Source organism: Harmonia axyridis, chromosome 4, assembly GCF_914767665.1.
Source record: "Harmonia axyridis chromosome 4, icHarAxyr1.1, whole genome shotgun sequence".
In the NCBI taxonomy this organism is placed as follows: Eukaryota; Metazoa; Arthropoda; class Insecta; order Coleoptera; family Coccinellidae; genus Harmonia; species Harmonia axyridis.
The window spans coordinates 26,366,927-26,379,953 of record NC_059504.1 but is presented as its reverse complement, the minus strand read 5'-3'; the positions used below and the strand labels follow the sequence as shown (position 1 = coordinate 26,379,953).

Sequence of the window (13,027 nt, the reverse complement as noted above, 5' to 3'; positions counted from 1 at the left end):
GAATCAATAATTATACAAACCCTTCAAACGAAGCTGAACTGAAAATGCATTCGATGATATCAATGTTCATTTCCAAATTTTGACAAATATCTATCGAATTTTCGATTCGCCGAAGACTTTGCATTTTATCTGTCGGCATTTATTTAAAGAATAACAATTTTGGAAACAGCAAACTTTTTCAAGAACTTTCATATATCGAAATGGAATATTTATTATTAACATGACACTGACAGTCAAATTGTCCACAGATACCACAGAAATATGGGACTTGAAATGTCAAAATGATCCGAAACACCCCGTATACTCGAAAACCGCGAGGAGAATCGAAGGTTTGGGATTTTTCCCGGGATCTCCAGACGATTTTGAGGGGGGTCTTATTCTTGTCATTTTTGCTCTAGATGGTCCCGTTTGGGCTGTGATTTTACGTTTAAAGTTTGACGTATATGTGCAAGCGGTTTTATATATACTTAGATATAAGAAGATGAATAAATTTCAATTTATATTCAATTTCCAAAGCTATATAATCATAGGTGACCATTTGACAATCATTTCATCCAAATGTCAAAAATTCGGCCGCATATTCCGACACGCACTAGTACAATACGAGAAAGAAACGAGATCATCCCAATGCGTTACAAATTCATTCAATCTGGGCTGAGGGCCTATAGGCATCTGAGATTAAGAATGCAGCGACAAGGTGAGCAAACGTAGAACTATAAATGTTGCCATTGGAGTGTTTGGTTGTATTAGTTGTGTGTGTATTTGCGTTATTAAAATTTGCTTTTTCAATAAATATAAAAACTTTTCAGACTTCTATAGTGTTACTGTGTATATTTTATTTTCATTTTAGGTAAAGGCGGTAGATATCATCATTTATTTCAGTTCAGTCTAGTGATATTGAAAGTTATGCAAGGATGGAAGACTTCGAAAAATGACGAATAACAATCGTGTGCATATAATATGTGAACGATTCAATCAACATTATTACACTACAGGATTCTAATAGTACCTTTTTTAGGTCCAAATGGCAAGACTGAGTAGAATACTTGTGGTATCTTAAAGGTACAAACACTTCTAGAAGTGTTTATGAAGGTGAAGAAGTTTTAAATGCTGGTCACATAATAAAAATGTTACATGTTATTTGCATGACTAATAAACTTTAGTTGAATGATTGAATTGATCATTTCACATTACCCTTCAATTATACAGTCTGAACAAAATATTACAAATGCTAATGTATTGAATATTTTTGGGAATACTACAGAAAGTCCCATATCCATTTTTATTTATTTATTAAGAGATAACTCAATTTACATAAAATGTTTCTAAATATAAATTTATATAACTAGGTTACTTGAAACTACTCATATCGATACCTATTTATCGAATTAAATTATTGCTCGACTAATGAATCATCAAAAATAATGAGAATTCAATTGAAAATATTTCACTTATGAAATGTATTTATTTTGAAAATATATTCGGCATATTATACGACTATTTTGAAATAATTAAAATGTGGTAGAGAAGTGTGCCCTGAAAAAAAATTATAGAATTTCAGAGTACATGTCGAAATATTTCTGAGGAATTTTTTCAATATTGTGTAAAGGTACCTTAGATTTGAAGACAATGTATCTTTGGCACAATTCTTGTGAAATGCCAAATGAAACAGATAATGTCACATATGAAAGATCACATTTCAATTTTGTTAAAACTAAAACAATACACTGCTTGATTGTTAAACGATCTGATCTTTGATCACTGTAAATAGATTGTACTGCTTTTACTATTGTATCTTATAGTTTCATATTATTGAGACCAGTAAAACTGTTCAGAGCACTATCTGTTGTTATCAGATCACACAAAGAAGATACTTCAGGAGTATTCACTTGCACTTCGAAATCCTTGAAAGTTTTAGGCCCATTATAATCAGGCTAACCCTGAAGAAGCTGTAATAGACCTTGTGCAGCTTCGATTTCATCTTGGGAAGTAGATTGTAGAGCAGGTTCGATTTCTTCACTAGAACATTCTTCAGCAATAAGTTTTTCTTTGTTGATATTTCTCTGATTCAATCTTTCAGATCTACTACTAGAACATTCAGGTTCTTCCTTTGTGGTAGTGGATCCCACAGGAAGATTTCTGGAAGGCACAGCAGTCTTTTTCAAACATTCTTTCTGTGAAGAACTGGAATCTGTAAACGATTATTATTATTATTATTATTATACCCATAAATATAATCTAAAATTTCATGTGCTATCAGTGCTTACCTCGATAAAAATAATCATCATCGATAAAGTGCAGGGAACATACTTTCATATTTCTTGTCACTGGTTTATCGATTTTTAGTTTCAGTTGCCAAGCTTTTTGTCGATCCATCAGCACTTTACTCCCCAATTTCCCTTCCACCCAAACACGATATTTATTACCAGTTTGAGGGAAAGCATGGAACGTGATATTTGTACTTTTTTTTCCGAGGAAGAACACTGAGGAACTGAACAATAGCGATTCGAACGACTCATAACTATTAAAATAATTTGAGAAAAATATAAATATTTGTAGAATATCACACAAACACACAGCAGAATGCAAGAACCTCAGAGGAATGAAAAGGACTGACTACCTCTCAGGTAAGAGCCATAGCAAACCATGGCAACATTTATAGTTACTCTGATTGTCACCAGGTGGCGTAGCGCTTATCTTGATTCGCCTATTACGTTCTCGATATATTTACCATGATAATTAATAGTCGACGCCCACCCGCTTGTGCCCCTTCTCGTCGAGACCCCTCTGCTTCCTAAGCAGTGTGGTGTAAATATACTCTTAATATTGAAAGAGCAAGACTTATGCAATGGTTCAAGATATTATAAAGGTTGATTTTATAATTAATGTTTATATATAATCTTCTGATAGTAGATCCATTCAATTCCAAAGTAAATTCATTGGTAATAATTCATCAGATGAGAATCGAAACATTTCATTACAGCACGGGCGTAGCCAGGGGGGGGGGAGCTTTGGGGGTTCAAACCCCCGAGGTATATAACTTTAAGTTGGCATTACTGTTCAAGATGGCGACTGATTTAACAGCTGTCAAGTGATTTATTCTCAGTTTGGTTTGATAATTCATCATGAATAGACTCACGCCTGAAAAACGCTTGCAAATAGTGCAATTTTATTTCGAAAATAATAGTTCTGTGCGGAATACGTAACGCGCACTACGTCCATTTTATTTTGTTGAGCGATGAAGCGCACTTCTGGTTGAATGGCTACGTCAACAAACTAAACTGCCGCATTTGAAGTGAAGCTAATCCTCAAGTGTATGTCGAAACACAGTTACATCCAGAAAAACTGACTGTTTGGAGCGCTTTATGGGCTGGTGGAATCATTGGTCCGTACTTCTTCAAAAACGATGATGGCCAGAACGTTACAGTCAATGGTGATCGGTATAGAGCCATGATTACTAACTTTTTCATTCCTGAATTGAACAACCATGATGTCCACGAGCTGTGGTTCCAACAAGACGGCGCAACATGTCACACAGCTCGTGCAACAATCGATTTATTGAAAGACACGTTTGGTGACCGCCTAATTTCACGTTTTGGACCTGTGAATTGGCCCCCAAGAACACCGCTAGACTACTTTCTGTGGAACTATGTAAAGTCATTGGTCTATGAGGATAAGCCACAAACCCTCGGCCATTTGGAAGACAACATTCGCCGTGTTATTGCCGATATACGGCCACAAATGTTGGAAAAAGTCATCGAAAATTGGACGTCCAGATTGGACTACATCCGAGCCAGCCGTGGCGGTCATATGCCTGAAATCATATTTAAAATGTAATGCCACAAGATTATCTTGTGGATAAATAAAATTCATGTCAATCGAATAATCCATCGTTGTTTTATTGCAATTTAAAGTTCTATAGCTCTAAAAAAAACACCCTTTATATTCGTAAGTAGATAGTAATGATATTTTCTATCAATTCTAAACATGCATTGTAGACTTCACAATTTAACGAATTTTATTCGATCTAATTCAGTATGTTGAATTATCTGAAGTACTTAGTGATTTCAGATCGTTCACTTTGAAACTTTTTTTTTTCAAAATCTCGAAAATATTTTTTTAATGGAATTTGTAAAAAGTGAATGAAATTATCACTCTCAGTTTAATTCATTTGTAATCTGAAATCTGAATAAAATTACCTCCACGTAATCCAGTCAATTTGGGCTCATATGTGTGCCCTTCAAGGGAAGTTATGCGGTAGTTTTGATTTGTTCGATCGTATGTATTTTTTTAGGTGCTGAATCCGAATCTGACGTTTAGCACCAAAATTTCGTAATTTTCTTTGTTTCTGGGGTACAGAATTCAAATCTGTGGTTTGGCACCAAAATTTCATGGTAAAACATTGCAAAAAAGGTGGAAATTTTCATTTTTTGCCGGTTTTTTGGATATAAACTTTCTACACCTAAATTTGAATACCCTGTTGTATAAATACAACGACAGTATTCATTTCTTAAATATATTCATTGGAATCGATGTAAATGAATAAACTAAATTTAATAGGCTTTTTTTTCTCAAAACATTATTGAGAAATAAAACTACTGAAAATAGACTGAATGGGTTGGCTCTCATGAAGTTGATACATTTAAAAATAAAAACAGAAGACCTTTTTTATAATATGTAAATAAAATCAAATTAACTTGTTCTTTTTTGTTTTTTATATGGTTAAATATATATTTTATAATAAATATGATTATGGTTATGTCAAGCCCTTTTATTCGCATTATTTTCTTGAACCAGTGGCATATACAGAGAACGAGTTTGATATTTTTGCTATATCATGTACATGCAGGCAAAATACAAACACTCATTTATTTCTATGAAAAAATTCTTATTTCTCCCATTATCCTTTCTATATGCCTTTGTCTTAAACCCCCCCCCCCCAAACTGAAACCTGGCTACGCCCGTGCATTACAGCATTCATCAAACTCGAAATGAATACTCTCTCGCAATGATGTCCCAAAGAAATCTTATGAAAAATGCAATACCACAGTGATTGATGTGTTATGGCAATGATATCTTTTATTGGTTATATTTCATTCAAATATGATATTCAATTTGACAAAAATTATAGATAAAAATGTATCTATTGAAGGAATCAATTTGAAATTAAAATTTTATATCTTTAAATCAGATCCAACTTTTCTGGGAAACATGGCAACTGTTATAAATTAACTCGAAGTTTATATAAAAATAGGTAATACATCCAGACCTAGAGTTTTCTCAGATAATTAAACTTACATCAGTCTTATTCAGAGGTACAAATTTTTACAAATCTTCATTTATGATATCAGTATTCATCTTCATGGAATTTTGTCGTGTTTATTGAAAGAAAAGGTTCATTTTCTCTGACTAAAATACTAATATTCTAAACATAAATTGAGTTTGGTGTCGTTATTTGGGTATATATTCAATCAGAAATAGCACACACTTGGAACATTGATGAGAGGACGGAAATCGCCTTTAATTGATGCATTTGTTTTGATTCCAACATTCGTCACTCCTTGTCTGACGTGACACTATAGCAGTAGCGTAACATAATTTGATTTATTTCGAAATTATCAATTGATGCTCAAAAAAAGTTTACGATGTGATTTTTTATGAATATTCTTTTGTGCATCAAAAAGTCAATGATTTAGCTATTGTGAAGTTATGAAAAAAGTATTCCTGATGAAACATTCAACAATCAAATCAGGATTCTGTGCGCCTATGGATTCGAGCTAGCTCAATTGTGATTGGCGACACTAAACTTCCATCTCTCTTGTATTCGGGATCGAGCACAAATGGAACAGTAAAAATGTTTCGAAACTGTACTGAGGAGCTCCGAACCATGACCTCAAAGCACTTGTAGTCATTGCTGGTTTTCCTTATTATTTTGATGTAAATAAATAAATTTTCTAGACAAATTTTGGAATTGTTTTTTGGGAAAATAATACATCTGGCATAAAACGATGCTATAATCATTTCAATTTACAATTTTCCCAGACAATGTATCTAAAAATAAAGAACAATTTCCTATCACAAAAATGATCAGAACAATTCTGAACTACTGAGTGGCACACTGAATTCCAGGACTATGAATTCCATCTTCCTCATCACTAGCATATGCGTCTCCACTTCTTGAATCACTGGATGTATCATTGGGAACAAAATCATACAAATCAACTTGTTCAACATGATCACCTGTAGGCATGACAAATTCAGGTCGGGGTGGAAAGATACTTTCAAGCAATTTGAGATTCTCTTTAGTGGTGAAGTGACTATCAGGAAATTTAATACTGAAGCAAATATGTAGATTTCCTTTTTCAAATGGATCTTTATAACAAGGCATTCCCTCCCCAACAACTGTCTTAATATCCCCTGGTTTAATTACTTCACCTGCAGGATGCCTAATAACCAAATCTCTACCGTCTAAATGATGCAATACAAAAGTAAAACCACAAAGAGCTTCTGTAAGAGATATGGTCTGATTTATTTGTAAGTTGTCATTGTTTCGTTGAAATTTTTCATGTGGTTTTTGTTGAAGTATTATTACAATGTCACCTGGTTCAACATCTGGCATTTGGTCTCCTTCTCCTCTAAATAGTATTTTTTGGTTTTCTCTCATCCCTATGAATAATGAATAATTAGAGTTCAATTCATTTCATTTTTGGACTAAACATATTCAAGATTGTTTTGAAAATATAAATCAGTGCCTGGAAATATTCACCGATTCATCAGCAGCATTTAATTGTGTAAATCAATCAATATTACTTGAGAAGTTGGAGAGATATCGTATACATGGTGTTTGCTTGGACCTTTTCAGATCATACCTATTTGACCGGCAACAGATAGTTGTATTGGATAACAATGGAAGTGAAGCTCTCAAAATAACAAGGGGAGTTGTACAGGGTGGGCAAATAAGCGAGGTAAGCGGCTATATCTCAGGATCCACTTATCGTAGAGACTTGCGGTAAAAAATTTTACCACTAAAGTAAACAAAAGAAAACACTGGAAATTGTTTTGAAGTTCATACCTCCACCGCTAGGGGGCGTAATAGCTATCGTCGAGTAGAAAAATGCATTTTACTCAAAAAATTTTCATATTAAGTTGGAAAAAAAATATCATCACTGTAAACCTTGGAAAATTCTCTATCTGTTTGAATTGTCACTTTCGATTTTGCGACATCGAATAAGGGTGGGGGAAAGATAGAAATCTGACTGATTGAAATGTCTGTAACTTCAGTTTGGCTCAAAATTTTTGAGCAAATTAGATCTTATTTGAGAGACAACATCTTGTTGATTAAGGAAAAAATATACTCATGATGAATTTGATTCAGCTGCTTCCGATAGGGAGCGCCAGGTCGGAAGTTCATTGTTTTGTTCATTTTTCTCTGAAATTTCAAATGTAATGATAGGATTTTCTTAACAGAAACAAAAATTTCATTGAATTCGCATGAAAAAACCTGAAGGTCGCAAAGCGATAATTTCAGGCGTTCTGAAGTTATGGCCGAAAGAAGATATTCTTCAACTGATGCACTGCGGAAAACCAAATTGAGTCTTCAAGTTCTAACAGAAACAGAAATCCCATCAAATTTGTATGAAAAAACCAAAAGGTCGCAAAGCGATAGCTTCAGGCGTTCTGGAGTTATGGCCGAAAGAAGACACAACCTAGTTTTTCAGTGCATCAGTTGAAGAATATCTTCTTTCGGCCATAACTCCAGAACGCCTGAAGCTATCGCTTTGCGACCTTTTGGTTTTTTCATACAAATTTGATGGGATTTCTGATTCTGTTAGAACTTGAAGACTCAATTTGTTTTTTCGCAGTGCATCAGTTGAAGAATATCTTCTTTCGGCCATAACTTCAGAACGCCTGAAATTATCGCTTTGCGACCTTCAGGTTTTTTCATGCGAATTCAATGAAATTTTTGTTTCTGTTAAGAAAATCCTATCATTACATTTGTAATTTCAGAGAAAAATGAACAAAACAATGAACTTCTGACTTAGCGCTCCCTATCGGAAGCAGCTGAATCAAATTCATCATGAGTATATTTTTTCCTTAATCAACAAGATGTTGTCTCTCAAATAAGATCTAATTTGCTCAAAAATTTTGAGCCAAACTGAAGTTACAGACATTTCAATCAGTCAGATTTCTATCTTTCCCCCACCCTTATTCGATGTCGCAAAATCGAAAGTGACAATTCAAACAGATAGAGAATTTTCCAAGGTTTACAGTGATGATATTTTTTTTCCAACTTAATATGAAAATTTTTCGAGTAAAATGCATTTTTCTACTCGACGATAGCTATTACGCCCCCTAGCGGTGGAGGTATGAACTTCAAAACAATTTCCAGTGTTTTCTTTTGTTTACTTTAGTGGTAAAATTTTTTACCGCAAGTCTCTACGATGAGTGGATCCTGAGATATAGCCGCTTACCTCGCTTATTTGCCCACCCTGTACAAGGTTCGAGACTAGGCCCTCCACTATTCCTTGTGTATATTAATGACATGCCACACACCATAACTTTGATTGTCTCTGTTTCAACTAGCATATTACCAAGAACAGTTGTTCCCTTCATTTTTGCCGAAGACACAACATATGCAGTTGAGATTGAAGATATCACCACCGTACAAAAAGAGCACGTTCACATGACAAGCGGTCTACGCGCGTTTGAAAGAGCGCTGGATAATTGGATACCGTTCACATGGAACGCGCTTGCCAAGCGGTGAACGCTCGTTGCCGTATCGGCCCGTATTCAGTTTGAATTCTACATTTTGGTTTGAATCTGGATTCAGTATCAGATTTAGGTGAAAATTAAACTTTTTTAAGTTTTGATAGGTAATTATAGATCGAATAGTTTCTATTATTCATCAATTAAAACTGATCCTACTTAAATCATCTTCGTTTTGCCGATGACATCGTCCTAATAATAGCAACATGCAGGAATTGAGCGAGATGTTAAAACAACTTATTGATGCTCTGAAAAAAGTCGGTTTGAAAATTAATGTTTCGAAGACCAAACTTATCAACAACACCACAGAACACATAAACATTGACGGCACACAACTTGAAAATGTAGAAGAATGTATATATATTTAGGACACTCAATAAGAATCGGCAAAGAAAATCAAACAGCAGAGATAAAAAGAAGAATCAGGCTAACTTGGATGGCTTTTGGAAAGATGAAATATATATTCAGGAATAACGACATCCCAATAAACCTTAAAAGGAAAGTTTTCGATGCCTGCATATTACCGGTAGCGACATATGGCCTGGAAACTATGGCAATAACTAAGAAGATCGCAAACCAGCTGAGGGTGATGCAGAGAGCGATGGAAAGAACTATGCTCAATGTCAGTCTCAGAGACAGAAAAAGGAATGAAGAAATCCGACAAAGAACTAGAGTCGTAGATATTATAGCGCGTGTTGCAGAATTGAAGTGGCAGTGGACAGGACACGTGGCTCGACAGGAAAAAAAATGTAAATTAAATTCAACACAAACAGCAGCTAGAATACAGTTGTTTAAAGTTTTTCAATAGACTGCCTAATGAAATCGAAGAAATAAATAATTATAAACCATTTAAGAATAAGATATTTAATTCATTGTTGAATAATTATAATTAGAACCATAGACTTAGTATAGAAGATTTCTGCTATTAAGTGGTAGGTGAATGTTATTTTGATACTATTTCTCTTCATTTGTATTTGTTCTACGTGTATCTCATGATTTCTAAAAAAAGAGCTATTATCATTTTTACGTGGTCACATAATAAATTTTTTTTCTTCATTAGCATCTCCTTCACAGGATATGATGACGAGTTCTTCCCAAGCCCGTCTCCTTGAGTTTTTATCTGAATATACTCTACTTGTCATGTCGCATATTACAGGAAAATTCTCAATTTCATCTATGAATAATTTAGGAGCGTCCGGTTCCATTTTGAAATATTTCTGACCGAACGGATCGAAGGAAAATACGTAAATAAGTCTCTGGCATCTATCAGCTCGTGCAAGCGCGCTCATCTGAACGGTTATATTAGAAACCTATGATCTCAAAGCGCGAGCCAACGCGCGGTTACTACGGGCAAGCTCTAGAACAGCGCTCTACGCGCGCTCCATAAAAACGCGCGTAGGCATGTGTACGCTTCGAAGAAAATTCATGTACTTGTAAACGCGCGTTGTCAAAACGCGCGTAAAGCGCTGGTCATGTGAACGGGCTCTAAGTGGTTCACTACAAATGACTTATTTCTGAACACTGACAAAACAACATGATTGGTCTTTAGTGTCAAACAAGGGAGTCACAATTCAGAAGCGAGTTCAGTAAACTTCCTGGGAGTACAACTAGATGCTCAATTAAGCTGAGTACACATAGATAATCTCAGTGCCAAACTGGCTGGAGCAACAAATGATATTAAAAAGATTGCCGATGTCACCAATACAAACACATCAGTGACTGCCTACTACTCCATATTTCACTCAAAGATGGTATAATCAGCTGGAGTGATGGAACAACTGTTGACTTATTTAAAATATTCAGAATGCAGAAAGCAGCCCTGAGAAGTATCTATCAAGTTCCATGAAATACTAGCTGCAGAAACTTATCCAGAATAATGACCCTGTATGCAGTAATTATAAACAAGAGAGTAACACATATAAAAAAAAATCTAAACATGTATTTGAAACATTCAGAGCAACACAATTACAACACTAGAAACAAAGAATATATCATACAGCCAAGTCAGAGACAGAGGAAAACCCATAACATTGGAGTGCAACTCTATAACCTACTGCCAGTGCAGATGCATAACCTCCAATATACAACATTTAAGAGGAAACTAAGAACATTGCTATCTGGATATAGCATATACAGCCTCACGGAATTTGAGGCCATCATTCTTCATTTTAATAATGTTATAATTTGAAGCTTCATTCATTTATTAGGTAACTTTTGTTCTACGAGTACTAATACTATCATGAAAACATGAAGAATTTCAGAAAAAATTATTTGAAAATAAAGATTTATACAACATGAGCGGAAAAAACAGATATTTAACATAATAAATAATGACTGATGAACAAAATTTTTATGGACTAGAATAAACTAAATAACATACCTTACCTTTATCTATATGAACTTCTAAAATTTTACTTTCATTGCAAACTTTTTTTCCATTGCAACTTTGACATCGATCATTATCATCTATATGTTCTCCGGTTCCTTTACACTCATAACAAGGTGAAATCGCAGAACCTATTTCATGATACGTTCTTTTCATTCCCATACCATCACAAGTTCGACATTTTCCGACCTGACCACTTTTGCTGCCTTTTCCATTACAGGTTTCACAAATAATATTTTTATTTAGTTGCAATTGGGCAGTTTTTCCATTATAAAAATCTTCTAAGTTCACTTGCAAGGGGTGCACAGTATCTTCCCCCTTATTCTTTCGTCTGGAGCCAAATGGACTGAATCCACCGAATAATCCGCCACCAAAAAGGTGTGACATAAGATCATCACTTCCAAAACCATCAGATGTCCCATCTTGCATTCCTTTAAGACCGACCTGATCATAAACTACTCTTTTTTTTGGATCAGACAGAATTTCATATGCATAGGATATTTCTTTGAATTTGTCACCAGTTTCAGGGTTTTTATCTGGATGGTATTCTTTAGCAAGCCGTCGATATTGCTATAAAATTCACATATTACACATCCCCACTGGAGGAATTATCTAATAAATAGGTACCTAATACAACATGAAGGTTTAACAGTTGAGAGTGAACAGTTTATTTGCGATGCTTACCTTCTTTATCTCATTTTCTGAGGCATTTCTATCTACTCCTAATATTTCATATAATTTATTATCTGCCATAACTACTGGAACAAGGGCCTTAATAAATAATAGTTTTGTTCGACAATAGGAAAAGGTTGACAGGAAACTTAGGCGCATTCGCCATTTGTACGAGATATGTGATGTGTGATGAACATAGATTTATAATAACATGGGCTGCGTTCAAGGTCTGTAGATTACAGAGGTTGCCTCGTACAGTCGCCGCCAAATAAGATGGCAAATCTAAGTTCACCAACAGTTCAACGTTGACTGTGGTTCAATGACAAAATTACGTTGCATAGTATATCCAAAGTTACTTGAACTAGTCCATAAAAACGCTTAGCCATAGATATCCCTTTGATGTAGATACTGCGATCCGCTAAATACTGGGGTTTATTTGAAAGTATTGTTAGGCAATAAATTCACTGGCCCCAAAGGAATTTCTGGAAACTTGGACAACCCTTGTATAATCGAAACATTCGGCTTCCTCCAAGTGACTTTGGATATACTATACCAACCTCGTTCACTATTGATCTACAGTTCAGAACCAAGATCAGTTGAACGCTGATACCTTATCGGTTCAAACTGTTCAAAGCCAGTTCAGTTGACTGTCTACTTATCTATCTATCTATAGTGAGTATCGGGTAATGGCGGACGAATTGAGTGGGGCAATCTCGGACATCCGTGATTCTTGAAGCAGAACAAAAAAAGTGGAAAAAAAAAATAAGATAAGATAGTATCAATGAAAGTTCTGAAGGAAATTATGTTTTGTTAAAAAAAAGAATTTAATAGAAAATCTACGAAGGACGGAAAGAAACATTATAGTAATATTTGTACTTAAAAACTGAAAAATATGAAACTACAATAATCAAATACTAGCTATTATATGCAATAAGAGTAAGATCTGGTCCCATGAAAATTATACCAGTGGTGAAACCAAGTCCAAAGGATTAGTCGTTGAATTTTGTGCCAATTAGACTATGTCCGTAATTACCGCACATGCTGCGGGTAATCCCGGACACCAAGGGTTTGTTTTTTCTTCAAATTTTGATTTTATACTAAATATGTATCTAAGTTACTTACGAGAGTAGAAGAATGATTCTTTCAAGTTCAAATTTATCAATAAACGACTTTTGTAGCTTCTTTTTTTTTTGTTTTATTACA

The 13,027-nt window shown here is 34.6% G+C and overlaps 1 protein-coding gene and 1 long non-coding RNA gene across 2 annotated transcripts; one reads left to right on the top strand and one right to left on the bottom strand.

Moving 5' to 3' along the window:
• Positions 1-5,999: 5,999 nt before the first annotated feature.
• LOC123678130 (dnaJ homolog subfamily A member 2-like) lies at positions 6,000-12,013 on the bottom strand. The gene is made up of 3 exons (XM_045614965.1): positions 11,837-12,013; positions 11,152-11,722; positions 6,000-6,666 (listed from the first exon to the last, which is right to left on the bottom strand). Exons 1-3 carry the CDS (start codon positions 11,981-11,983, stop codon positions 6,104-6,106), a joined length of 1,281 nt encoding a protein of 426 aa, XP_045470921.1. The 5' UTR covers positions 11,984-12,013; the 3' UTR covers positions 6,000-6,103.
• Positions 6,812-8,657, top strand: LOC123678131. Its single transcript, XR_006747196.1, has 2 exons — positions 6,812-6,948; positions 8,499-8,657. It is a non-coding gene; the product is annotated as an uncharacterized LOC123678131 (long non-coding RNA).
• Positions 12,014-13,027: the final 1,014 nt, after the last annotated feature.